Here is a 27,692-nt window from a genome sequence, read left to right on the forward strand (position 1 = left end):
CCCTGGAGGGAACCCAGGCTATTACGTCAGGGCTCTCCGATAGGCAGGGTATCGTTTCGCAAAGTGGTGTCAACAGATGCCTCCCTCAGCGGCTGGGGCGCTCTGTGCGACGGCTCCGCGATCAGGGGGGCGTGGTCACAGAAACAACGCAGGCTTCACATCAACTATTTGGAGCTGTTAGCAGTGTTCTTAGCCCTGAGTCATTTTCGTCTGGCTTTAACAGGCCATCATGTTCTAATCAGGACAGACAATACAACAGTGGTGTCGTATATAAACAGACAAGGGGGGACTCGTTCACTTCCCCTGCTGAAACTCTCTCATTCTCTATTGCTATGGTCCAGTGTTCATCTTCTGTCACTCAGGGCCACTCACATTCCAGGGCACCTGAATTTGGGGGCGGACCTTCTATCCAGAGGGGGCCCGCTTGTGAGGGAATGGAGATTACACCCATGGGTGGTAGCTCAGATCTGGGAGCGCTTCGGCAGGGCAGCAGTGGATCTTTTTGCATCCAAAGAAAATGCTCACTGCCCACTATTCTTCTCCATAACGGATCGCAATGCCCCACTGGGGATCGATGCGCTGGCACACTCATGGCCCCCAGCTCTATTGTATGCTTTCCCTCCGGTAGAACTGATTCTGCCTGTCACAGAGAGGGTACGTCAGCAGGGCCTGTCACTAATCCTGGTGGCACCTCATTGGCCGGCGAAGTTGTGGTACGCAGAGATAGTCAGCCTGCTAGCAGCAGAACCATGGAAACTTCCTCTCCTCAGGGACCTTCTATCTCAGGCAGGGGGAGAGGTAGTGCACCCGCGTCCCGAGCTGTGGAACTTGCACGCTTACCTGTTGAAAGGTCCAATTTGTTAGCAAAAGGGCTTCCCCCGAATGTGATTGAGACAATCCAAAGTGCTCGGGCCTCGTCTACTAGAGGTTTATATGCTTACAAGTGGCGAGCATTTGAGCAATGGTGTCAAGAACATAATGTTCTTCCATTTCAGTGCTCCATGGTGGAGATTTTGTCTTTTCTACAAGAACTATTAGAGAAAGGCCTTTCCTTTTCTACTATTAAAGTGTACTTGGCGGCTATATCAGCCTGTCATGTTGGTTTTGACGGAGTGTCACCAGGGGCTCATCCGCTGGCAGTACGGTTTTTAAAGGGAGTGCGACGTCTGCGACCCACTACGAGGTCCAGTGTTCCGTCCTGGGATTTATTGTTAGTGCTTGAGGCCCTCTGTGGTCCTCCTTTTGAGCCAGTTGAGTCTATAGATATGAAAATTCTTTCATATAAGACGGCACTTCTTCTTGCTTTAGCATCTGCTAAACGAGTGGGCGATCTCCACGCTTTATCCGTGCATCCATCCTGTACGCAGTTTGCTGCTAATGGGTTAAAGGTTACTCTACGGCCGAACGCGGCCTATGTACCGAAGGTCGTCTCCACTGATTATAGCTCTATGGTCTTTGACCTTTATAGCTTTTTTCCTCCTCCTTTTGCTTCTGATGAGCAGAGAAAATTGCATAATTTGTGCCCCGTACGTGCACTACGAGTGTACATGGACCGTACAGTAGATATGCGCTTATGTGATCAACTGTTTATCTGCTTTGCCAGTCCAGTAAAGGGTAAAGCGCTGTCTAAACAGCGGCTTTCCCATTGGATTGTGGAGGCTATTACACTAGCTTATAGTAGCAAGAGTGTCCCATTGCCTCTGGGTGTGAAAGCACATTCAACGAGAGCTATGGCAACATCATGGGCTCTGTTCAAAGGAATGTCTGTGGGCGAGATTTGCGCGGCAGCCAGTTGGTCCTCACCACACACTTTTGTCCGGTTCTACCGACTTGATATAACGGCCCCCTCGGTGGCTCATTGTGTCCTCTCTGCGGGGTCCTTAATGCAGTAGAGTAGCTGTCAGGGTTCTTGTGACTAACTTTGATAGATACTCGGCGGGGCGTGAATATATGTCCCATACTATATGTGTTGTACCGAGTGAATCGACTGAAAGGGAACGAATGGTTATGACTATAACCTCTGTTCCCTGAAGGAGAGGAACGAGGTACAACACATTGCTGCCCCGCCTCATAGTTACGCTCGGCGAAGAGCGGCTATCGAACTGAGGGTCAACCGTGGCGACGATGGTTTATAGGTGTAGGCGGGGCTACACCTACGTCACCACAGGTTTGCCTGCCTTTACGGCGTGAATAAAGGTGGCTTCAGCCAGGACACGAGAGGGCGTGATATCCCATACTATATGTGTTGTACCTCGTTCCTCTCCTTCAGGGAACAGAGGTTATAGTCATAACCATTCGTTTTTAAATGATGGTTTTTATTATTTAGGGAGAAAAAAATATCCAAACCTACATGGCCCTGTGTGAAAAATTAATTGCCCCCTGAACCTAATAACTGGTTGGGCCACCCTTATCGCAAACGCTTGATTGCAGTTATTGCTGCTAAGTTGCAACGAGTCTTTTACAGTGCTCTGGAGGAATTTTGGCCCACTCATTTTTGCAGAATTGTTGTAATTCATCTTTATTTGAGGGTTTTCTAGCAAGGTCATGCCACAACATCTCAATAGGATTCAGGTCAGGACTTTGACTAGGCCACTCCAAAGTCTTCATTTTGTTTTTCTTCAGCCATTCAGAGGTGGGTTTGCTGGTGTGTTTTGGGTCATTGTCCTGCTGCAGCACCCAAGATCGCTTTAGCTTAAGTTGACGAACAGATGGCCGGACATTCTCCTTCAGGATTTTTTGGTAGACAGTAGAATTCATGGTTCCATCTATCACAGCAAGCCTTCCAGGTCCTCAAGCAGCAAAACAACCCCAGACCATCACACTACCACCACCATATTTTACTGTTGGTATGCTGTTCTTTTTCCGAAATGCTGTGTTACTTTTACGCCAGATGTAACGGGACACGCACCTTCCAAAAAGTTCAACTTTTGTCTCGTCGGTCCACAAGGTATTTTCCCAAAAGTCTTGGCAATCATTGAGATGTTTTTTAGCAAAATTGAGACGAGCCTTAATGTTCTTTTTGCTTAAAAGTGGTTTGCGCCTTGGAAATCTGCCATGCAGGCCGTTTTTGCCCAGTCTCTTTCTTATGGTGGAGTCGTGAACACTGACCTAAATTGGGGCAAGTGAGGCCTGCAGTTCTTTAGATGTTGTTCTGGGGTCTTTTGTGGCCTCTCGGATGAGTTGTCTCTGTGCTCTTGGGGTAATTTTGGTCAGCCGACCACTCCTGGGAAGGTTCACCCCTGTTCCATGTTTTTGCCATTTGTGGATAATGGCTCTCACTGTGGTTCGCTGGAGTCCCAAAGCTTTAGAAATGGCTTTATAACCTTTACCAGACTGATAGATCTCAATTACTTTTGTTCTCATTTGTTCCTGAATGTCTTTGGATCTTGGCATGATGTCTAGCTTTTGAGGTGCTTTTGGTCTACTTCTCTGTGTCAGGTAGCTCCTATTTAAGTGATTTCTTGATTGAAACAGGTGTGGCAGTAATCAGGCCTGGGGGTGACTACAGAAATTTAACTCGGGCGTGATAAACCACAGTTAAGTTATTTTTTAACAAGGGGGGCAATCACTTTTTCACACAGAGACATGTAGATTTGGAGTTTTTTTTCTCCCTTAAAAACGTAAACCTTCATTTAAAAACTGCGTTTTGTGTTCAATTATGTTATCTTTGACTAATAGTAGAAAAATTTAAGTGTGACAAACATGGAAAAGAATAAGAAATCTGGAAGGGGGCAAATAGTTTTTCACACCACTGTATATATATATATATATATATATATATATATATATATACATATACACACACACACACACACTCTCACACGCACACACACACACACACACACACACACACACACACACACACACACAACTAACTTATATTGTGTGTGTGTGTGTGTGTGTGTGTGTGTGTGTGTGTGTTTAATAGAGGCCTGGAGGCCCCAGCATTGTGCTAAGGGATGCCTGTTTGGTGGCCAGTGTTCTGGATCCTCGCATTAAGCAGGAAATAATCAAGAAGTTTATTAGGCAGCATCTCTCTGAGTATCTTGTGCTCTTTCAAGAGAACCAGGATGTAAGTGTGTGTTCTAATATGTTCTCACAATGAAAAATATGCAGATCTGAAATCTGACAGTCGTAATTTAAATGTAGGTGGCATGGTTGGACAAGATTGACCGGCGCTATGCATGGATAAAGCGTCAGCTAGTGGACTATGAGGAGAAGTACGGCCGCATGTTTCCCGAAGAGTGGTGCATGACCGAGCGGATTGCTGTGGAATTCTGCCACATCACCAGGTACCTCTAGACCAATTTTGTTTATATGATGTCTTTCCATTCCTTTTTTTTATAGTAACCGTTGCGTTCCTCTTCATCATTATACGCTTCAGTGATTTCTATTCTGTCAGGCTTCATTAATAAAACCTAGAGCAGGTGGAGCTCATTTTGGCATGACAGATTTTTCACCTTAAATTGCGGCTGTGGTTGCTGTGGTCAGTTTAACCAAGTACACGTTTTACCCTACAAACTGCCTGTCCTGAAGAAAACTCCACATCTTGCTCGATGTCCTGCTGATCACTGCCTGTGTTTCGTCTCCCAGGACTGAGTTGGCCAAGCTGATGAGAGCTCGTGCCAGGGAAATTGAGGTCAAGCTCTTGCTCTTTGCTATTCAGAGGACCACCAATTTCGAGGGGCTGCTGGCTAAGCGCTTCTCAGGCAGCACCTTGAGCGACAGCCCAGGGGTAAGTCTAAGAGGATGTTTCGCTGAAACTGAAGTGAGATCTGATGTCTCACTTTTATGTTTAATGTTTCTTTGTTTCCAGAAGAGACCTGAAACTCCCTTGGAGCCCACTAACCCTTTTCTGGAGGATGAGTCAGGAGAGGACAATGTTTCTGAGAAAGACGATGATCTGGTCAAGGTAATGTTATTCCTCCTTGTCATCATTACCACTTATGTTGTCTTTACAGATTACATTCAGCACTGCAGTTTGTCTTTGTATAAGTGTGAAATTATCATTGTAATTTTGCGTTACGAAAGCTAAAACATTTGCATGATGGGCAGCTGGTGTGGTGGAGCATATAAAACGTGCTTTCAATGTCAATAAGGGACATGACACTATTTCCTTACCGGTTTTTATGCAATCAGCATTTTTTTATAAAGTACAGTTTAATTTCACAATGGTGGTGACATGGTAAGCAATTAATCTGTGTGTGTGTCATATCATTTTATGTGAATTTAGATAATGTTTAGCATTGTTTATAGTTGTAAAAAAGTAGTTGACACGTCATGTTTAACATTTCAAAATCTTGGAAATGTACAAGGTTGCAGATGTACACACAATGCAATTTCCTTCCACATTCCACACATTATTAGATATTCGGTCAAACTGTTTTTTAAGAAAGACTTTGTGATGCCCTGCCAAGGTGAATAAGGGCCTGACTAAATGATTTCCTCCTTTCAGCCAAAGAAGCCTAAGACCCCAGAGAACCCTTTCCATGGCATTGTTTCCAAATGCTTTGAGCCTCATCTCTATGTCTACATAGAATCACAGGACAAGTGAGTGCAATGTGCAAGCCATTACACAAGGACAAAGTGACCCAACACCCACTACAAGAGGCTTTTGTATCACAGTGTAAATTGAACTTTTCTTTACTTCCAAACTGGTTTAAGTCGTTTGCTTTCATGCCCTGAATGCTTGTGTATTCACTGTGTATTTAAATGTAATCCTTTATCACTATGCTACATGCGTTAAAAGTATCCCTGTCATTAAAATTTCATCAGTTATCTCCAAATCCTATTGTTCTATTTTTATCTTTCTAATAAAGCAAAAATGTTTCCCATGTTAATCATAGCCCATTCAAAAATGTGTCTATTTGAATTTTCAATCTTACAATCTTATTTCCATTCACCCTTTTTTTTTACACACCAGATCTCCCAAAGCTGGCCTCTAAAGAAGGATTTGTAATGGTACATTGCCTAAAGTAGACTGACCTTTTCTTGACAATAGCATTCTTTGTTCTAGTCCAGCTTGACCTGTTTGGCATGAAAAATGCCCACATTCTTCACTTGGGCATTTGCAGTAGTTACTGAGTGCTGAAGGAGATGACCCACGGTGGCGGCTTGAAAAATATGTTTCTTATTCCGCAAAGTTCTCAGCACATTGCTAATCGCATTACTGATGTTTTAGCCCTCTATTGTTTTCTCATTGTAACAGGAACCTTGGGGAGCTGATTGACCGCTTTGTGGCAGATTTTCGAGCCCAGGGTCCCCCTAAGTCAGGCACAGAAGAAGGGGGAGCTGTGTTGCCCAGTTGTGCAGATCTTTTTGTATACTATAAAAAGTGCATGGTGCAGTGCTCTCAGCTGAGCACAGGAGAACCCATGATTGCCCTCACTACCATCTTCCAAAAGTACCTGCGAGAGTATGCCTGGAAGATCCTGTCTGGGAACCTGCCCAAGTAAGTGATGGCCTACAGCGGTGCACTCAGCCCCTCATATGGTTTAACTTTGGCTTGCTTTTTGTCTTCTATTTCGGTCATGACTGGCCTTCATGATCATAGCAGTCACTGTAGCTGTTTATGCTATTGTAATGGCTAATGCTCAATGAACAAAAGCATTTTGGAGATTACCCTTTGTGATGCCCTGCCAAGGTGAATAAGGGCCAGTCTCCATCATGGGTGGCTAACCCTTTAATAAATTTCAAGCTCAAACTAAAGGAGATTATAACAAGTTCTTGTGGGGTTAAAGAATAGAGCGACTATATATATATATATATATATATATATATATATATATATATATATATATACAGCAGTATATATACAGCGAGTTCTCTTACTTAGAAATCATGGAGGGTCATACATTCAGCATAAGTGCATTTCCACTGTAAGAGACATATTCTAAAAAGAAAAATTCGGAAATCACATTGTATGATTTTTTTTTTTAACAATTTATTTCTGAATTACTGTGTCAAATAAGTATTAATTCTAAATTAGTAACACCTGTTTGAGGTCGTTAGCTGTCATAAAGACACCTGTGCACCCCACAATCAGCCAAAGTCTAAGTAGATACATGGGGTATCAATGATGCTAAGAATGGTGAAGAATCAGCCCAGAACTACCTGGGAGGAGCTGGTCAATGCCGTGAAGAGAGCTGGGACCATCGTTTTCAAGATTACTATCAGTAATACACTAAGACGTCATGGTTTAAAATCTTGCATCGCACTTAAGGTTCATGTCCAGGCCCGTCTGAAGTTTGCCAGGGACAATCTCGATCCAGAGGAGTCATGGGAGAAAGTAGAACCCCCATGAGACCAAAGTAGAACTTTTTGGTCTTAATTCCATTCGCCCTGTTTGGAGGAAAAAGAATGATGAGTATTATCCCAATAATACCACACCTACAGTGAAGCATGGGGCTGGAAGCATCATGCTCTGGGAGTGTTTTTCTGCACGGGGGAACAGGACGACTGCACAGTATTAAGGAGAGGAGGAACGGGGCCATGTATTGTGACGCATTGGGCAAAAACCTCCTTCCCTCAGTCAGAGCATTAAAGATGGGTCGTGGCTGGGTCTTCCAACATGACAGGGACCCAAAGCACACAGCCAGGAAAACCAAAAGGAGTGGCTCCGTAAAAAGCATATGGACTATTTAAAAGCAAAATAACTGGTCTTTGAGGGTCAGAAATCTGGCTGATAAACAGGTGATTAAATAATTATTTGACGCAGTAATTTACAAATAAATTGATAAAAAAATCATACAATGTGATTTCAGGATTTTTCTTTTTAGATTCTGTCTCTCACAGTGGAAATGCACCTATGGCAAAAATTGTGGACCCCTCCATGATTTCTGAGTAAGAGAACTTGCAAAATCACAGGGTGACCAATACTTATTGACCTCACTGTATGTATGCATGTATGTATGTACGTATGTGTGTGTGTACAATCACCTAAAGAATTATTAGGAACACCTGTTCAATTTCTCATTGATGCAATTACAGTATCTAATCAACCAATCACATGGCAGTTGCTTCAATGCATTTAGGGGTGTGGTCCTGGTCAAGACAATCTCCTGAACTCCAAACTGAATGTCAGAATGGGAAAAAAAAGGTGATTTTAAGCAATTTTGAGCGTGGCATGGTTGTTGGTGCCAGACGGACAGGTCTGAGTATTTCACAATCTGCTCAGTTACTGGGAATTTCCCTCGCAACCATTTCTAGGGTTTACAAAGAATGGTGTGAAAAGGGAAAAACATCCAGTATGCGGGCAGTCCTGTGGGCGAAAATGCCTTGTTAATGCTAGAGGTCAGAGGTGAATGTGCCGACTGGTTTAAGCTGATAAAAGAGCAACTTTGACTGAAATAACCACTCGTTACAACCAAGGTATGCAGCAAAGCATTTGTAAAGCCACGACACGCACAACCTTGAGGCAGATGGGCTACAACAGCAGAAGACCCCACCGGGTACCACTCATCTCCACTACAAATAGGAAAAAGAGGCTACAATTTGCATGAGCTCACCAAAATTAAACAGTTGAACACTGGAAAAATGTTGTCTGGTCTGATGAGTCTCGATTTCTTTTGAGACATTCAAATAGTAGAGGTTGAACTTGGCGTAAACAGAATGAGAACATGGATCCATCATGCCTTGTTACCACTGTGCAGGCTGGTGGTGGTGGTGTAATGGTGTGGGGGATGTTTTCTTGGCACACTTTAGGCTCCTTAGTGCCAATTGGGCATCGTTTAAATGCCACGGGTTTCCTGAGCATTGTTTCTGACCATGTCCATCCCTTTATGACCACCATGTATCCATCCTCTGATGGCTACTTCCAGCAGGATAATGCACCATGTCACACAGCTTGAATCATTTCAAATTGGTTTTCTGAACATGACAATGAGTTCACTGTACTAAAATGGCCCCCACAGTCACCAGATCTCAACCCACTAGAGCATCTTTGGGATGTGGTGGAACGGGTGCTTCGTGCCCTGGATGTACATCATACAAATCTCCATCAACTGCAAGATGCTTCCTATCAATATGAGTCAACATTTCTAAAGAATGCCTTCAGCACCTTGTAGAATTAAGCCAGTTCTGAAGGCGAAAGGGGGTCAAACACTGTATTAGTATGGTGTTCCTAATAATCCTTTAGGTGAGTGTGTGTGTGTGTGTGTGTGTGTGTGTGTATATATATATATATATATATATATATATATATATATATATATATATATATATATATATATATATTCATATTCGAATGTGGAAATCTAATATTGAGTGAGGCTTACGGCACCACTTTGGGCCGCACTTACTAACATGTTGACCATCTCTTCATTTCTCAGAATCGAAGCAACCAAGTTTTTCGCGAACTCGCTTATTCTTCCTAAAGATGGCACTTTGTTTTGATGATGTCATGTTTCAATCAATACATTCAGACTTTTTATTCAATATATTTAGAATCCATTCAATATATATAAAGTTTCATTCAATATATTCAGAATCCATTCAATATATTTAGACTTTCATTCAATATATATAGAGTTTCATTTAATATATTCAGAATCCATTCAAAATATGTCAAGTTTTATTCAATATATTCAGAATTCATTCAATATATATTGAGTTTCATTCAATATATATATATATATATATATATATATATATATATATATAGAGTTTCATTTAATATATTCAGACTTTCATTCAATATATATAGAGTTTCATTCAATATATTCAGAATACATTCAATATATATCGAGATTGATTCAATATATATAGAGTTTCATTCAATATATATAGAGTTTCATTTAATATATTCAGAATCCATTCAATATATATTGAGTTTCATTTAATATATTCAGAATCCATTCAATATATTCAGACTTTTCATTTAATATATATGGAGATTTCATTCAGTTCTCTTATGAAGATTTTCCTAAACGGCTTGTTTATGTTGTGTTATGTCGTTGTTGCTCGTTTGCACATTTGCCCGTGCACTTTATGCTGTCTGTAAAACATGTAGGTAGTTTTCCTTAGTTAGGTAGTTTTTGTTAATTTATGTTAGGACTATCTGCCTTGTCTCTGCTAGCCAGCTAACTAGGCCTCTTAGTTAGCTAGTTTAGCTTCTGTTAATTTATGTTGTAGGTTTATGTTGCATGTTTCCACTATATTATGGCACGTTGTTTCGTTTTACTGTGTACTTACTGTATATGGTTGAATTGACTATATATATATATATATATATATATGTGTCTGTATATATATGTATGTATGTGTGTGTGTGTGCGTATATATGTATATAAATATGTATATATGTATGTGTGTGTTTGTGTTTTCTTTACAGAACAAGTAGTAACAGTGGAGGTCTGACCATTAGCAGTCTGTTAAAGGAGAAAGAGGGGTCAGAGGTGGCCAAATTTACCACAGAAGAACTTTGCCTAATTTGCAGTATCCTAAGCACAGCTGAATACTGCCTTGCTACCACACAGCAGGTCATTACACACACTGACCTCGAATAGAAATTACCTGTAGAAATTAACAGATCTTTTGTTGGTCACAAATTTCACCCTGTCCATTAATTTTTTCAAATTTTTTGCTTATCAGTACCTATTTTAAAAGGTATAAAAGGGAAATGTAAGTAAGTACATTTTTGGCTTTTTTAGGCAAAAAATGTTTTTTAGGCAACTTTGTAAGCTATCTATCATGTTAGTAATGACAGGAAACAAAAATTGTATCAACATTACAATGATTGAAAAAGCAACACTGAATTCCACTGAATCAGATTATTCCACGAAGTGGTGAAATTGAACAGAGTACTCAGGAAAATATTCAGGAACCATTCATACATTATTCACTTAGCAAAGTTCATGTTACTGTAATTTAGGGAACTGTCCTTCTTGTTGGTCATGGATGCCTGGCATTTAAAGCTCGAGCTGCAATTCCAACATAGCGAAAGATCTTATTGATGGTTGGAGGTTTTTTTTTTTTTTTTTTTTTTTTAATGGTATGCTATTTTATCCACAGCTAGAGGAGAAGCTAAAGGAGAAAGTAGACAAGTCGCTCATGGAGAGGATCAATCTAACAGGGGAGATGGACACCTTTAGCACGTAACTGTCAACTGCCTAAATATGCATTTGGCTTTGTATAGAAAGCTTTTTAAAAGTTACTTTTTCTGTAACTGCTTTTATTTGTCATAGTGTGATCTCCAACAGCATCCAGCTTTTGGTTCAGGACCTGGATGCTGCATGTGACCCAGCCCTTACAGCTATGAGCAAGGTGGGTTAAAGACCTACCTCTGTTTTGTTTCTGAATAAACCATTGGTATTTTTTTTTAAACTGTTGGTTAATTTCACAATAATGGCTGAATTTGTGTAATTCGTCTAGTACAATACTGTTTGTATCTGTTTATGCAGATGCCATGGCAAAGTGTTGAGCATGTTGGTGACCAAAGCCCCTACGTCACGTCTGTCATCATGCATATCAAACAGAATGTACCAATTATTAGAGACAACCTGGCTGCCACTCGCAAATACTTCACCCAGTTCTGCATCAAGTTTATTAAGTCTGTATTTGAACTTAATCAAATAACTTATTTTTTACATAAAAAATTTATTTCTATTCATAGCGCATGTCTTTTTCAGCTCATTTATTCCAAAGTTCATAAACCACCTGTTCCGGTGTAAACCCATCAGCATGGTTGGAGCTGAGCAGGTAAACAAAAAGCTACAGTTAGCAGATTTCCTACTTAAAGATGTATTCTGCTCATTTTCTTTCTTTTTTTTTTATAAAAAGATTACACTGTGTTCCAAACTATTACGCAAATGATATCTTTCTCTGATTTTCATAATTAGTCAATGCAAATGACAGTTAGTATAATTTTCTAGTCATCAACTATCAGGGTAGGCTATAATTAGAATTTTATTGAACAAACTTCCTAACAATATTTATAAAAAAAAAAAAAACTGAAAACGCACTGTTCGAAATTATTATGCACAACAGAGTTAAAACATTTTATAGGTTGTAAAGAACTGAAAATGGGCTTTTGTTGAATTTGCAGCATTAGGAGGTCATATTTACTGAAATCAAAAACTATTTCACTCAAAAACATCCTAACAGGGCATGTTACAGCTTAACATAGGCCCCCTTCTTTGATATCACCTTCACAATTCTTGCATCTATTGAACTTGTGAGTTTTTGGACAGTTTCTGGCTGCATTTGAATTTATTTTGAATCAAACTGCCTCCCACCCTCATAGATCTTTTGAGGATTCTCCAAAGGTTCTCAATGGGGTTAAGGTCAGGGGAGGGTGGTGGCCACACCATGAGTTTCTTATCTTTTATGCCCATAGCATCCTACACCTTGAGGTTCGCGGGACTCCAGAGGCACCAGCAGCTTCAAATACCTGTTTGCTGCTTTGTAATGGCATTTCAGCAGCTGCTCTTTTAATCTGATGAATTTGTCTGGCAGAAACCTTCCTCATTCTGCCTTCATCTGCACGAACCTGTCTGTGCTTTGAATCAGCCACAAATGTCTTCACAGTACGATGAGTTTTCGTGAAATATCTAATGTTTTTATACCTTGTCCAATTTGACGCTTTTCGGCAACAGAGAGATCCTTTTTTTTCTCCATATTGCTTGAAACCTGTGGCCTGTTTAATAATGAGGAACAACCTTTTTCAGTACTTTTTCAATAATTTTGCTCATCTGGCAAACTAATTATCACAGGTGTATGAGATTCATTTCAGTAATCCAAAGAGCCCTGAGACGCAATACCATCCATGATTTTAATTTAAAAACTAAACATTTATTGTTTATGACACTTACATCCAATTTGCATAATAATTTGGAACACAGTGTACAGGTCCTTCTAAAAAAATTTGCATATTGTGATAAAGTTCATTATTTTCTGTAATGTACTGATAAACATTATACTTTCATATATTTTACATTCATTACACACAACTGAAGTAGTTCAAGCCTTTTAATTATTTTAATATTGATGATTTTGGCATACAGCTCATGAAAACCCAAAATTCCTATCTCAAAAAATTAGCATATCATAAAAAGGTTCTCTAAACGAGCTATTAACCTAATCATCTGAATCAACTTATTAACTCTAAACACCTGCAAAAGATTCCTGAGACTTTTAAAAACTCCCAGCCTGGTTCATTACTCAAAACCGCAATCACGGGTAAAACTGCTGACCTGACTGCTGTCCAGAAGGCCATCATTGACACCCTCAAGCAAGAGGGTAAGACACAGAAAGAAATTTCTGAACGAATAGGCTGTTCCCAGAGTGCTGTATCAAGGCACCTCAGTGGGAAGTCTGTGGGAAGGAAAAAATGTGGCAGAAAACGCTGCACAACGAGAAGAGGTGACCGGACCCTAAGGAAGATTGTGGAGAAGAACCGATTCCAGACCTTGGGGGACCTGCGGAAGCAGTGGACTGAGTCTGGAGTAGAAAATCCAGAGCCACCGTGTACAGGCGTGTGCAGTAAATGGGCTACAGGTGCCGCATTCCCCAGGTCAAGCCACTTTTGAACCAGAAACAGCGGCAGAAGCGCCTGACCTGGGCTACAGAGAAGCAGCACTGGACTGTTGCTCAGTGGTCCAAAGTACTTTTTTCGGATGAAAGCAAATTTTGCATGTCATTCGGAAATCAAGGTGCCAGACTCTGGAGGAAGCCTGGAGAGAGGGAAATGCCAAAATGCCTGAAGTCCAGTGTCAAGTACCCACAGTCAGTGATGGTCTGGGGTGCCATGTCAGCTGCTTGTGTTGGTCCACTGTGTTTTATCAAGGGAAGGGTCAATGCAGCTAGCCATCAGGAGATTTTGGAGCACTTCATGCTTCCATCTGCTGAAAAGCTTTATGGAGATGAAGATTTCATTTTTCAGCATGACCTGGCACCTGCTCACAGTGCCAAAACCACTGGTAAATGGTTTACTGACCATGGTATTACTGTGCTCAATTGGCCTGCCAACTCTCCTGACCTGAACCCCATAGAGAATCTGTGGGATATTGTGAAGAGAAAGTTGAGAGACGCAAGACCCAACACTCTGGATGAGCTTAAGGCCGCTATCGAAGCATCCTGGGCCTCCATAACACCTCAGCAGTGCCACAGGCTGATTGCCTCCATGCCACGCCGCATTAAAGCAGTCATTTCTGCAAAAGGATTCCCGACCAAGTATTGAGTGCATAACTGAACATAGTTATTTGAAGGTTGACTTTTTTGTATTAAAAACACTTTTCTTTTATTGGTCGGATGAAATATGCTAATGTTTTTAGATAGGATTTTTGGGTTTTCATGAGCTGTATGCCAAAATCATCAATATTAAAGACAATTAAAAGGCTTGAACTACTTCAGTTGTGTGTAATGAATCTAAAATATATGAAAGTCTAATGTTCATCAGTATATTACAGAAAATAATGAACTTTATCACAATATGCTAATTTTTTGAGAAGGACCTGTGTGTGTATATATGTGTATATGTATATATGTGTATATGTATATATGTGTATATATATATATATATATATATATATATATATATATATATATATATATATATATATATATATATAAAATAATACATAAAATGCACACGATTTGGGATTATTGCCTTGAATGAACAGAAAACACGGACGGTCCAGAAGCGATGCTGAACGACTTGAAAGCAATTTAGGAGACAAAGATGACTTAAAGATATCGGATGTATTATCTTGCTGAAAGTGCTTCCATATCTGGTTTTAAATGTGGGTTTTTGCATGCAGCTGCTCTCCACTCTTTCCAGTACTGTACTGACCTAATTTTATTTATGCTGGCTACTTACAGCTAGAGTAGTTTATGATTATCCGAACCTGTGACACCGAATGATACATACTGTATAGCTAAACATTCCAGTGCTGTCATGCTTCATATCGCCTCTCGTGAAATTACTCATCCGAATAGATTACTCTTTCAGAAGTGATATTCTATAATCATAGTTTAAACAGTCAGCCATTGAAATGATTATATAAATTTTTTTTAGCCTAAATATAAGCTGAAAACTATTTTAACCCTGTGAAGCCCACTGTTGCAGAATTACATCACATTTAACAATTTAAAAAAAATTAAAAAAAACAAGCAAATGTGGGTTTTTTTTTCCTCAAAACCACATTTTTCCCAACTTTTTCAGTTTCAGAATGCCACCAGTACAGAAAGGTCATCTATTTAGTGTGCAGGATGTGATTGCTGCAGTCCAAAATGGAGAAAGCGATTTTGAAATGGACTCGGATTACACTGATGCAAGTGACTCAGAGAATGAAGATGCAGGTGAAATGGTCAAACAAAACCACCAACCCACTGACTGCTCAACCAATGATGATGTGGACATCAAGCCCCAACCAAAAAAAACACACCATGGCCTGTGACAGGTTTCTGACTTTTCTGGTTCAGAAATCACCAATGATGCTACCTCCCTTCTCACCCCACTGGCGTACTTCCAAAAGTTTGTGACAGAAGATATGATTGAGGCTCTGACAAGAAACACAAATGAGTACAGCTTGCAAAAAAATGGAACATCTGTAAACACCAACAATAAGGAAATTGAGAAGATGCTTGGCATGTACCTGAAGATGGGCCTAATGCAAATGTCTGGTGTCCGTATGTATTGGGAGACAGACACACGGTACACCTGTTTCTGATGTGATCCTGCAACACATTCCAATCTCTGTTGGCTTTATTACACTTCATAAACAACTTAACTGTGTCAGAGATGGAAAAGAAGGACAAACTCTGAAAATTCAGACCATGGCAAAACTGGATGTATGCAAAGGCATGATTGCACATTTCCCAGTAAAGACGAAGAGAGGACGCTGCAGACACTGCAATAATGGATGCACAAACACACTGTGTAGCAAGTGCAATGTTCACCTGTGCTTCTCAGATAAAAAGAATTGTCTTAGGGACCATTACTGCAAGTAAACACAGACTTCATTCAAATCACGCTGAATGTGGCCAAATAATTTTTTCCAAATATTTTAATGAATAAATACTTATTCATAAAAAATATGATTGTTGTGTAATTATTACTTATGATATATACTGCTATGGCGCTACGTAAGTGAACAACCCTGCAAATGAATGCCTAAATGTTCTGTATACAGTACCTGTTCAGACAAAGTGAGAACAAGCACAGAAATACTGTTCACAACTAGGCCCAACATTGCAATATTACAACAGTCCCCTAAAAACTGACTAAAATGTTAAAAATCTTTAATTCCTACATCAGAGGCCTCCTAAAACAATATCTAAGAGGTCAAAAAATGTTTTGCTCATGTTTTTTTTCATATTTGGGTCTTACAGGGTTAAAACAAATGGAGTTTTGTTTGTACAGTTGCTAAATAACAAAGTTCTGTTCACTAAATATATAATAAAGTACATTTCTTCCTGTATCTGTACAAACATTTCTATGTTTTTCTTGCTTTCTCAAATGAACAAGCAATTAATACATTTTATTTAAGCTGTTTTTTTTTTTCTTAATTTTTTTAATATAGCTTTTATTGGACACACACTCTCTGAAGACAGTTTTGTTAGATCTCCCATCCATTGGCTCTCAAGTCCTTCGCAAAGCTCCAGCGAGTTACACAAAAATAGTGGTCAAAGGGATGACTCGGGCAGAGATGATACTAAAGGTAATAATTTCACTTCATCCATTCATACACTATCCATCTTAATTTTCTACTGTTCTATAATATTAATGAGGACAATAATGCTATTCAAAATTTATTAAAATGTGTATAAAATGTAAGAAAAAAGGTGGGAATTAGAATGACAGGTTTGTTAATTGAATTGAAATACCTTATAATTCTGAATAGTATTCGTAATGAAGCTTTTTATACTCATCTTTTCAAACAGCATTGAGTTTTCTTTTGTTTCTTTTTTTTTTTTTAAGAAATTAATTTCTCAATATTTTAAGAAATTTCAAGTCCAAATTGCTTAAGCACTGTTTAAAATAAAACTGCTTGGACAGCAACTCGTCCATTTCAAATTGTCTTTGAATAGAACTTCAACCATAAGCCCATATCAAAGTTCATTCTGGTGTGTTTAGGCTTTTGCCTGATAATATACATGACCAATAAAAAAAAACATCACTTGGAAACTCATTGGAAGCTTATTTTCCGAGATTTCTTATTTAACAGCTTTGCCCTTCAGACTGCAGGTTTGACCTCCTGCAGGAAAGTATTTGATTATGATCAGCTCATAAAGGCCCTCATGGCTGTGCACTGCAGAAGCTCTTGCCTGTGTTATAATGAACTCTGTTGCCCTGGACAGGAAGTACCTAGGCTCAGCAGGCTACTACTCAAAGTGGAACAGCTGCTCACATACAGAGATGTTTTAATGTGCATTGATCCAGGTTTGGTTCTTTTTTTAGTCTAAACAGAAGACATGGTTGGATGTTTTTTTGTTGCATTTTTTTTTTGGTCTGTCTGCGACTTTCCCTAAAAGAATAAGGAGGAAGGCTATAATTGAAAAAGTACTCCTAGCAAAAAAAATTGAATAAACACACACACTCCTGGTACACTATGTAGTTTGTATTTCAAACTCTGTGACATGACTTGTTTTCTACTTCCAAACTTTCCAATTCTTGTAATCTTTTTTTTCCTTCAGGTTTTCTCAGTAATGGGGCACATCTACTGTAGTCTAGAGCCAGCTCACATAATACCTTGTTTTCCTCTCCCTAAACCCTATTCCCTTGCCACCCACCAGGATCCCCTGTGACTTTCTGCTCTTTTACTTATCTGCCTGTTATTCAGCCTTGATCTTCCTAACATGCAGACTGGGATCAGCTCTAGTCATGTATTATCATGCTACTAAACAGGTTTTCTAACAAATATTTCTAACAAAGTTTACTGAGAAGTGATAGCTTGATATTATTATAAGTCAGTTTAAAATTTTGCATACATCAAATCATCCTGTTCTTTACAGGAATGTTTCCTGGTTCAGTTTGCATCTAAACTGCTGTCATACTGGTATTGCCGCGTTTTTTCTTTTTACTAATATTAAAATTGCTGTCATTAAGCATAAACTTTTCATGCGCATTAATGACAGCAATTCAGTCTGTAGACTTATGTATATCTGTATAATAAAGTAAGTTATAATGCATATTTAAATGAAATAATTTCCTTTTCCCCAAAACCTATATCTGATCTTTATTAGTTAAATGCTGGACTTATTTTCTTATATAGTTCTAATGTATATTTAGCCTATTGTAGGATCTTGGGGAAAGTCAGCAGTATACTAGTAGTACAAAATGTAGTATACTTTTGTCAACTTCAGCTAATATTTCCTCACGGTCAGCTGGCTTGCCATGATGCGTATAACGTAAAAAAAAAACTATTTGTTGTTTGTACACAGACCTGGTACTATAAATAGAAAACACTTTGGTACAGAATGCCACACAACATTGTTTTAGCAAATCAGCAACAGTTTGTTTAGATTCGATGACCTTTTTAATAATATTGGTCAGCTATTTCAACAGTTGTTTCAGTTGTTTAACTTCTGAAGGAGCCCTGAAGAGAGAGGTTTTTTGTGTTTGGGTTTTGCATTTAAATATCAACAACCTTTTCGATATCTCTGAATTCTTATTTAAGAAAACCTTTTTTAGGTAAAATGGCTAATGTAATTTGTTATATTATATAAATTCTATTATTTTTTTGTTGGGTTTAATTGGCCATTTAGCTACCTCCTGTTTGTATCAAACTAGATATGGATTATTGATCTGTGTCAGAACATGGGCTGATGACCTTGTTTAAATTCCTGGTCATTAATGTTTACAGTGGTGTAAAAAACTATTTGCCCCCTTCCTGATTTCTTATTCTTTTGCATGTTTGTCACACTTAAATGTTTCTGCTCATGAAAAACCGTTAACTATTAGTCAAAGATAACATAATTGAACACAAAATGCAGTTTTTAAATGAAGGTTTATGTTATTAAGGGAGAAAAAAAACTCCAAATCTACATGGCCCTGTGTGAAAAAGTGATTGCCTCCTTGTTAAAAAATAACTTAACTGTGGATTATCACACCTGAGTTCAATTTCTGTAGTCACCCTCAGGCCTGATTACTGCCACACCTGTTTCAAGATCCAAAGAAATTCAGGAACAAATAAGAACAAAAGTAATTAGGATCTATCAGTCTGGTAAAGGTTATAAAGCCATTTCTAAAGCTTTGGGACTCCAGCGAGCCACAGTGAGAGCCATTATCCACAAATGGCAAAAACATGGAACAGTGGTGAACCTTCCCAGGAGTGGCCGGCCGACCAAAATTACTCCAAGAGTGCAGAGACAACTCATCCGAGAGGCCACAAAAGACCCCAGGACAACATCTAAAGAACTGCGGGCCTCACTTGCCTCAATTTAGGTCAGTGTTCACGACACCACCATAAGAAAGAGACTGGGCAAAAACTGCCTGCATGGCAGATTTCCAAGGCGCAAACCACTTTTAAGCAAAAAGAACATTAAGGCTCGTCTCAATTTTGCTAAAAAAAAAAACATCTCAATGATTGCCAAGACTTTTGGGAAAATACCTTGTGGACCGACGAGACAAAAGTTGAACTTTTTGGAAGGTGCGTGTCCCGTTACATCTGGTGTAAAAGTAACACAGCATTTTAGAAAAAGAACATCATACCAACAGTAAAATATGGTGGTGGTAGTGTGATGGTCTGGGGTTGATTTGCTGCTTCAGGACCTGGAAGGCATGCTGTGATAGATGGAACCATGAATTCTACTGTCTACCAAAAAATCCTGAAGGAGAATGTCCGGCCATCTGTTCGTCAACTCAAGCTGAAGCGATCTTGGGTGCTGCAGCAGGACAATGACCCAAAACACACCAGCAAATCCACCTCTGAATGGCTGAAGAAAAAAAAATGAAGACTTTGGAGTGGCCTAGTCAAAGTCCTGACCTGAATCCTATTGAGATGTTGTGGCATGACCTTAAAAAGGCGGTTCATGCTAAAAAACCCTCAAATAAAGCTGAATTACAACAATTCTGCAAAAATGAGTGGGCCAAAATTCCTCCAGAGCGCTGTAAAAGACTCATTGCAAGTTATCGCAAACGCTTGATTGCAGTTATTGCTGCTAAGGGTGGCCCAACCAGTTATTAGCTTCAGGGGGCAATTACTTTTTCACACAGGGCCATGTAGGTTTAGATTTTTTTTCTCCCTAAATAATAAAAATCATCATTTAAAAACTGCATTTTGTGTTTACTTGTGTTATCTTTGACTAACAGTTAAATGTGTTTAATGATCAGAAACATCTTGTGTGACAAACATGCAAAAGAATAAGAAATCAGGAAGGGGGCAAATAGCAAAAACCACTGTATATGCATTCCTTTTGCTATTGATAAGCTGCATGAATAAAAAATGACAGAAAACACAGATGACTGTTAAATCTGGTTAGCATTAATGATTAACTTTGCGCTGCCCCAGTTACCTCCTGGGTAATTGCTCCCATCCTCTACACCACTTTGCCCTTTGCAGGGCTTTATAGTTTGCTTCACAGGTGAAGGTAATCATACACTGTACTGTTGCTTTGCCTTCAAATTAGTTTTACCTCAAAAGACCGATGAGTTATTGTGCTCAGTGGACTGATGTCAGTTTTCGCCTTTCTAGTGCTAGTCTTTCCAGTCTTTGAACACGCTCCGTTGGTCAACGGTCCAGAGCAACGAAGAGTGTTCAAAGGAGGTGAAGAGGCGGGTATAGGCAGGTTGGAATGGGTGGAGAAAAGTGTCAGAAGTGTTGTGCGATAAAAAAGTATCAGCAAGAATGAAAGGAAAGGTGGTACAGGACAGTGGTGAGACCAGCAATGCTCTACGGCTTAGAGACAGTGGCGCTGAAGAAAAGATAGGAGGCAGAGTTGGAGGTAGCAGAGCTGAAGATGTTGAGGTTCTCTTTGGGAGTGACAAGGATGGCTAGGATACAGAATGAGTTTATCAGAGGGACAACCCACGTTAGATGTTTTGGAGATAAAGTCAGAGAGGCCAGATTAAGGTGGTTTGGACATATTCAGAGGAGAGATTGTGAATATATCGGTAGAAGGATGTTGAGGTTGGAACTGCCAGGCAGGAGGTCTAGAGGAAGACTAAAGAGGAGATTTATGGATGCAGTGAGAGAGGACAGGAAGTTATTTGGTGTGAGGATGAGAGAAAAGGATGCAGAGGATAGGATTAGATGGAAGCAGATGATTCGCTGTGGCGACCCCTAAAGGGGACAGAAGGAGTGTTAGTTTTTCCAGAGCATCATTAAGTTATTTGTGTGAAACATTGTTACTTTTATGACACATTTAATGGTTTCGGGATAAATTGTGAACCCGCTGTGGTTTTTAAGCTAGTTTTTAGCTGTACTTTTGGTCTGTAATCCATGTGTTCTCTAGCCCTGTTAGAAATATGAATGGTTACAAGTTTATTCTCAAAGTGGAAAAAAAAGATATTCACGGTATGGACCCATGCCTTTTTAACTGCTTACTTGCCCAGACTCTCTCATTATAGCAAAAACAATTACTAACATGTTAATTCAGCTTCGTTTAAGTGTGAAGTAATTACTCAATTTAAAAAAAAGTCCTAAATATAACTCCGGTGTGTTGCTTTGTTTGCAATTTAATGACACTCTAATGCTCTCTTGCTGGCTCTACTTGGATCATGTGGGAACATTTAACTGTTAGGACAAAACCAATGTCTTATTGAGTTTTACAGAGCTTTCTGTTCTTCAGGTGGTTATGGCTCCTCATGAGCCATCGGTGATCTTTGTGGATAATTATATCAAGCTTCTTGCTGATGGGAACCCAGAGACTTTCCAGAAAATTCTAGACATGAAGGTAAACCCCATTTAGATTAAATGAATGAATAAATAAAGGATAAAATGACTGCCTTGTTCAGTCCTTTTGTCAAGGCAGGTCTGTCTTTGTGTTTGTGGCCCTCTCATTTCCTCTTTCTCTCTAACTCTTTTTTTCTTTCTTTCTGTGTGTGTGTGTATCCTTAGGGACTGAAGCGCAGTGAGCAGAGCAGTATGCTGGAGCTCTTTAGACAGAGGTTGCCCACTCCTCCTTCAGGGCCAGAGACGGGGCCTACCATGTCTTTCAGTGCCCCAACCCCTGAGCAGGAGTCCTCCCGCATCCGTAAATTGGAGAAGCTAATCAAAAAGCGAATTCAGTGACATTTTCTTCATAATTGTAATTCACAGGACTTGTTAAAGCTATATTTAATTATGGCTTTATTGCAATGCAATTTATAATATTGCAATTTATTGCATTCAAAGATCAAAGTGGCATTATTTAAACGGGTAAAAGAGAACAATTCCATATTCATACGAATCGGGTGTCTTGCATTGAAAACCTTCAAATTAATTAAGCTTTTATACTATTAATTAATGTAAACCACATGAATTAAAAGTTGTTGTCAAACTTTCTAGAACATTGATGGCATGTATTGCACCCTTTTGTCAATGTTTTTTCTTTTTTTTTTTCTTTTATAACACTAATTTGCAGGCTTTCCATAGTGGTAGAGTCATTTACTCTGCACATTTCTGTATTTCTTCCGGCATGTGAGTCTGTACATCAGAATGATTTAACGGCAGTGTTTTCTCTAAAAGTCCCCTACACCCTCACCATTACAGTAAATGGCTATGAGGCAGTTTGTGAATGATGTGTTTTTGGGGACTCTGCGTGTAAATTATCTTCATCTGTAATTTTGGCTTCAGTTTTAGGAGTAGAGCCCTAGGCATGCTGAGCTGCAGAGAAACTAGGGATTTCTTGTCTCTCAACAGGACACGAGTTGCCTTTTTCCCCCTTGGAATGAACAAAACTGTAAAAGAGGTTTAAAAAAATTCAAATGTCTTGTCTCATGGGTCATGTAGTATACTGTAGAGTCATGTCTTGTACATTATATTTGACGTTTAAAAATCAAGGGTGAATTTTTTTTTTTTTTTTCTGTCCATACATGCCTGTTAAATGTGAGTTTAATTTTTTTTTGCTGTGTGCTTGGCTCGCTCTCTGTCTCTATCGCTGATATACTTTTTACCCTGACTACTGCTCCTAATTATGCGATTATTATAACGTCTAAACAAGTATTCTTGGAATGAAGTGTAAGGTATCTTAATGTGTACTAACAATGTAAATGTTGTAAACACACTATTCTGAAAATAGTAAAATACTATATTACTGCATGTACGCTACTGTATGTGGACACATGACCATCACACCAATATGTGTGCCTATCCCAAAATGTTTCCACAAAGTTGGAAGCATTGATTGAATTGTCAAAACTGTCTTTGTATGCTGTACAATAAAAAAAAAAAAAAAGAAACATGTTTTTCAACGTGAGTGTTCATGTGCACTTCTTCTTTCGGCTGTTACCTTTCAGGGTTCGCCAATCGGACAGCGAATCATCTGCCTCCATATAACCCTATCCTCTGCATCCTCTTCTCTCACACCAACTAACTTCATGTCCTCTCTCACTGCATCCATAAATCTCCTCTTTAGTCTTCCTCTAGACCTCCTGCCTGGCAGTTCAAACCTCAGCATCCTTCTACTGATATATTCACCATATATTCTTTTCTTCAGTACCACTGTCTCTAAGCCGTAGAGCATCGCTGGTCTCACCACTGTCTTGTACACATTTCCTTTCTTTCATCGCACAACACTCCTAAAATATTTTTTTTCACTCATTCCAACCTGCCTGTACCCGTCTTTTCACCTCCTTTCCACACTCTCCGTTGCTCTGGACCGTTGACTCGAAGTAACTAAAGTCCTGCACCTTCTTTACCGTTGCTCCCTACTCTTTCCCACAGCTTCATTGTATGGCTCATTAGCTTTATGCCACTGTAATTGCCACAGCTCTGCACATCTCCTGCACAAAGCTTGCTTTTTCAGGAAATGGTTTACCAAGGGTGCTGTGAATGAACTCCGGTGTCTTGCACAGAGCTCTGGCCTCAACTTCAATCTTTTAGGTGACAGTAAACTAAGCTTCTTTACTATAAATTAGAGCCTGATATCACTAATGCTCTTATGGATGAATGGGCAAATTCCCATAGTTGTGCTGCAAAATCAAGTGGAAATCCTTTTCAGAAGATTGTAATATACAGTAACGGCAAAAGGTGGACTTAAATCTCAATAGTCAGTAATGCCATGTATGTGATTAATCTAATGTCCACATACATTTTGCCAAGGTATGTTTCATTGTTCATGAATATTAAATTATGTGTTTAGTTGTTTGGCAACCCAGCTCCTAATTTTCCAATCTTGAAATCTGTCTCATTTGTTGTAGCGCTATATCACTACTGTACAGTACATGCTGGTGTAAGTCTGTGTTCGTGCATGTTTGCTGCCTCTTTGAACTGCCAAGATGGATAAGGTATTTTAAAGAAATTAAAGTTTAAAGGAATACCCAATCAGTTTTTCAGCATAATCCTTATCTACTGCATCTGTACCACATCTTAAAGATGTAGCAAGTCATATTGTACTGAGTAAAGACCCAAAACTGTATTTACTCAAAGCTTAAAAAGATGTTTAAAATGCATGACTGTGTAAGAGCAAAATAAAATAAAAAAACCCTGTAACTGTTACAATCAGTATGGGTCTTCAAACAAGATGGACATGAGGAAGTGTCTTAGTATGTTTGTTTGTTAATAGACCTTAAGTATCAGACTTCAGTGTTGGAGCATTGTAAAAGTAAGTCTTGTACATAGCTACATGTCAACTATAACAATCTCATCTTTGTGAGCATTGGGTGCCCATGACTCTGTCACATTATTGTTAATGTTAAGTACAGTTAATGATGTAGTTGATAGTGTAAGCGAGTTTTGAGTAACCAGGTTTTTTTTTGTCTCTGTGTTTCACAGCACAGGGGAAATCGATGTGGTAATCTCAGTTTTGTTTTGTTTTTTAAAGGAAGAGGTCAACATCTTGTTCTACACTCCTTTTATATAGTCTGCATCATAAAAAAAGATTAATTACAGACTGTTTTTGACTGGGGTAACTGGGTGAAGGGGGCGGTGACCCTTTGGCGTACGGAGGCAGTTATAAAAGCGTTTCCGTTTCTCCTGCTAAGGGTAAAACAATGAGCGTTTTTGAAGGGAAACACATTTAATCATACACATAGCAAGCCCAGCGCTGGGGGATTTTGTGGGGTTGATTGATCGCAAATAAACTCAGGTGAGTATAATATGTAGTCGGTGATTCTGTGCTGCTCACCAGGTAAAAGGTGCACTTTTTTTTTTTTTTTAAATAAAGAGCTCTCCAACAAAGGAAATAAAAGTCGTTAGGCGACGAGTGGATTTAAAGAAGGAATCGCTAAGGGAACTGAGGACAGTCAGAGACAGAGCTGCGGGTTTAAAGGCAGCGCACACGCACGCGTTAGGCTGGCAATGGTGGGGAGGCTCAATTTGCGCAATGTGTGTGACGAAGACCTGCTGGAGATGAATCTAAAAGCTGAGAGACTGTTGGACAGTCCGGATTCTGGACTTCCTCCCAGCCCCAGTGTGAGTCCGAGCCCCTGGCTGAGCGGGGACAGGAGCACGGCCAGCTCCGTGTGTGAGGACGAGAGCAGAGCTGCAACTCTTGCTGCGGTAAGTTTTACACACCAAACACAAAGGGTAACTCCAAACCAGGTAAGGTTAGGTACCTTTAAGTTTTACGCTGAATATAATTACACTTTAGTTATGTATTCCAGCTCTGGAATACATGTCTCATGTGAAACATCGCATGAAAAGCAGTTAAGGGACATAACAATGGGCAGTGATTTGAACTCACTACCTTCCCTCCAATAGCTCAAATCCTTAAACAGTTGGGAAGAAGAGCACCGTATAATTATTTTACTCACACATTGGAGACAGAGTGCAGGGACTTGAAGCAGATAGGGTTAAGGGTGCAGCTTGGTGGTGCTTAGGCTTTATCCCCTGACCTTCTGTTCAGAAACACCAAATTGTGAACATTTACTGTGCGTGAGCACCTTAAACACAATTTTGCATTTTAAAACAACTTCTTAAACTGTATAGATGGTAGGACACTCTAAAAACACGTTTTAATCCTTTGCTATGTATGTAGCCCATTATGTTTTACATAATGATCTTGTGAGACTTTACTATAAGTGCCTTTTAAACACACTATATTCTTAGAATTGCAGATAAAATTTAATTCAATTGTCTGGCTCAAAAATGCTGAATTGAATTTGACTAATTATGTGCTTTATGGCATTATTGCATATGATCTTTAATTAAATACAGGGCAGACTTGTTTTAAAACATTGTTGTATCAAAAAAGAAATTCTTGCTTTTTTCTTTCAGGGTCCTCCTAAGCTTGTTAGAGGCGTGTTTCAATTGCACCCGTTTTCCTATGGTGAGGGAATTGAACTTGATCCTCTACCCCCAAAAGAATTAAGGTGATGCTCATTTAAGTTCAGCTGACTGCACTTTGCTTTTAGAGTGTGAAATTATTTAAACATGCAATGAACTACCTCTTATCATTTCAGATACACATCATCAGTGCGGTATGGCTCGGATCGTCACTATATTCAGGATGTGTGTTTACAGCCTACAGGTTTAGGGCTGGAGTTGTGCAGCCAGACCATCATAGCTAGCGCAAAGAGCACATGGAGACGATATAAGACCCAACTGGAGTTAGTGCCCCGTCAGCGGGTACATCACTACCAGAGCACCACCATTGTGTACCCAAAACATGCCAGGACCCTTTACACCACACAGCTCAACTATGATGGACGCAAGTTGGCCAAGCGCTTTCTGTCCAGTGTGGAACTGAAGGTGTCCAACTGTAAGGCCAATCAATATTAAGAAATGACTTTCTGGAAAAATTATAACAGAATTTGTAAAGATAAATCTTACTTTACTTAACTATGATTGCCATTAAGGGTGTTTAGAACCAGATGGGTGGAATTGCCAAAGTATGTATGTTAATGGTTCAATTAGAAGGTTTGCTTTTAGATGGATGGTGTATCATGCATTTGGGGGGGTTGGATGAGTTTTAATGTTGCTTCTATTCAAATGTATATGAAATATTTTATGTAATATTTTCAGACCAGTTAGTTTTGCGATTCTGCTCTGTGATGTTGATCAATCACTTATTAAACTTTTATAGTAATATAGTAGCACTGTGCTCAGTAAAAGCACTGAAGAGCTAGGGTGAAACAGGAAAGTGATGAAATAGGAAAAAAGTGAAAGAGTTAAATTTAATTCAACCTATGTAAATGTTTAGTATTTTGTTAATTGGTGTCCATACTGAGTTGTTTTGCCTCAGTAATTTGTGGTGTGTAAATGGTTTTCTTGAGTTCTGGAATAGTGTGAAATGTTGCACAGTCATGTAATGAGAACAGGTATATGGATGTCTGAAAAACAAAAAACAGTAGAATGGGTTGATAAAGGTTGTCTGTCTACTACTGTAAGTTTATATTCTGGCTTTTTTATGTCCCTTTTTTCTCTATTTCACTTTGTTTTTTTCTCAAACATTCACTGCTCAGTCAGAGTGAATACAATTTAGGCATGTTCTCAGAGGAACTGAACAATTTTTAATAATTGTAAAATCTGAATAGCTGAACTTGCAGACAAAATCAGTGTTTTTGTGATGACTTTAAATTAGTCATGTGAAGTTATAAAATCAATATTGCATTATATTTATTTAACACTTTTTAACTGTACAATACACCAGTACTTCAGTTCTGCTACATT

At 39.2% G+C, this 27,692-nt stretch overlaps 2 protein-coding genes across 3 annotated transcripts in view; both read left to right on the plus strand.

The window, feature by feature from the left end:
* Positions 1 to 23,320, plus strand: part of vps53 (VPS53 subunit of GARP complex) — a 53,838-nt gene extending 30,518 nt beyond the window's left edge. Inside the window, exons 9-22 of the mRNA XM_053507086.1 lie at positions 3,929 to 4,072; positions 4,150 to 4,292; positions 4,594 to 4,735; positions 4,817 to 4,912; positions 5,456 to 5,550; positions 6,209 to 6,451; positions 10,331 to 10,478; positions 11,011 to 11,093; positions 11,184 to 11,262; positions 11,400 to 11,548; positions 11,628 to 11,697; positions 16,521 to 16,658; positions 21,730 to 21,834; positions 21,999 to 23,320. Coding sequence (XP_053363061.1) covers positions 3,929 to 4,072; positions 4,150 to 4,292; positions 4,594 to 4,735; positions 4,817 to 4,912; positions 5,456 to 5,550; positions 6,209 to 6,451; positions 10,331 to 10,478; positions 11,011 to 11,093; positions 11,184 to 11,262; positions 11,400 to 11,548; positions 11,628 to 11,697; positions 16,521 to 16,658; positions 21,730 to 21,834; positions 21,999 to 22,172 — 1,809 coding nt within the window. The 3' untranslated portion in view covers positions 22,173 to 23,320. The remainder of the gene's footprint in view (positions 1 to 3,928; positions 4,073 to 4,149; positions 4,293 to 4,593; positions 4,736 to 4,816; positions 4,913 to 5,455; positions 5,551 to 6,208; positions 6,452 to 10,330; positions 10,479 to 11,010; positions 11,094 to 11,183; positions 11,263 to 11,399; positions 11,549 to 11,627; positions 11,698 to 16,520; positions 16,659 to 21,729; positions 21,835 to 21,998) is intronic.
* Positions 23,321 to 24,925: 1,605 nt separating this feature from the next.
* rflnb (refilin B) lies at positions 24,926 to 27,409 on the plus strand. 2 transcript variants are annotated; one of them, XM_053506755.1, is made up of 4 exons: positions 24,926 to 25,167; positions 25,246 to 25,580; positions 26,298 to 26,392; positions 26,483 to 27,409. In XM_053506755.1, the coding sequence occupies exons 2-4, from the start codon at positions 25,380 to 25,382 to the stop codon at positions 26,799 to 26,801; spliced, it is 615 nt and encodes a 204-aa protein (XP_053362730.1). In that variant the 5' UTR covers positions 24,926 to 25,167; positions 25,246 to 25,379; the 3' UTR covers positions 26,802 to 27,409. The 2 variants fall into 2 exon arrangements, with proteins under 2 accessions (XP_053362730.1, XP_053362729.1); XM_053506754.1 differs by having other exon boundaries at positions 24,926 to 25,580.
* Positions 27,410 to 27,692: the final 283 nt, after the last annotated feature.

The sequence above is a fragment of the Clarias gariepinus genome, chromosome 11 (assembly GCF_024256425.1).
Source record: "Clarias gariepinus isolate MV-2021 ecotype Netherlands chromosome 11, CGAR_prim_01v2, whole genome shotgun sequence".
NCBI classification, from domain to species: domain Eukaryota; kingdom Metazoa; phylum Chordata; class Actinopteri; order Siluriformes; family Clariidae; genus Clarias; species Clarias gariepinus.

Bases quoted from the DNA above. Each gene is read 5' to 3' on its own strand.
- rflnb (XM_053506754.1), top strand. From the start codon at position 25,380: ATGGTGGGGAGGCTCAATTTGCGCAATGTGTGTGACGAAGACCTGCTG. The intron at 25,581-26,297 runs GTAAGTTTTACA...TTTTTCTTTCAG, and splicing joins GAGCTGCAACTCTTGCTGCG to GGTCCTCCTAAGCTTGTTAG. The intron at 26,393-26,482 runs GTGATGCTCATT...TTATCATTTCAG, and splicing joins CTACCCCCAAAAGAATTAAG to ATACACATCATCAGTGCGGT.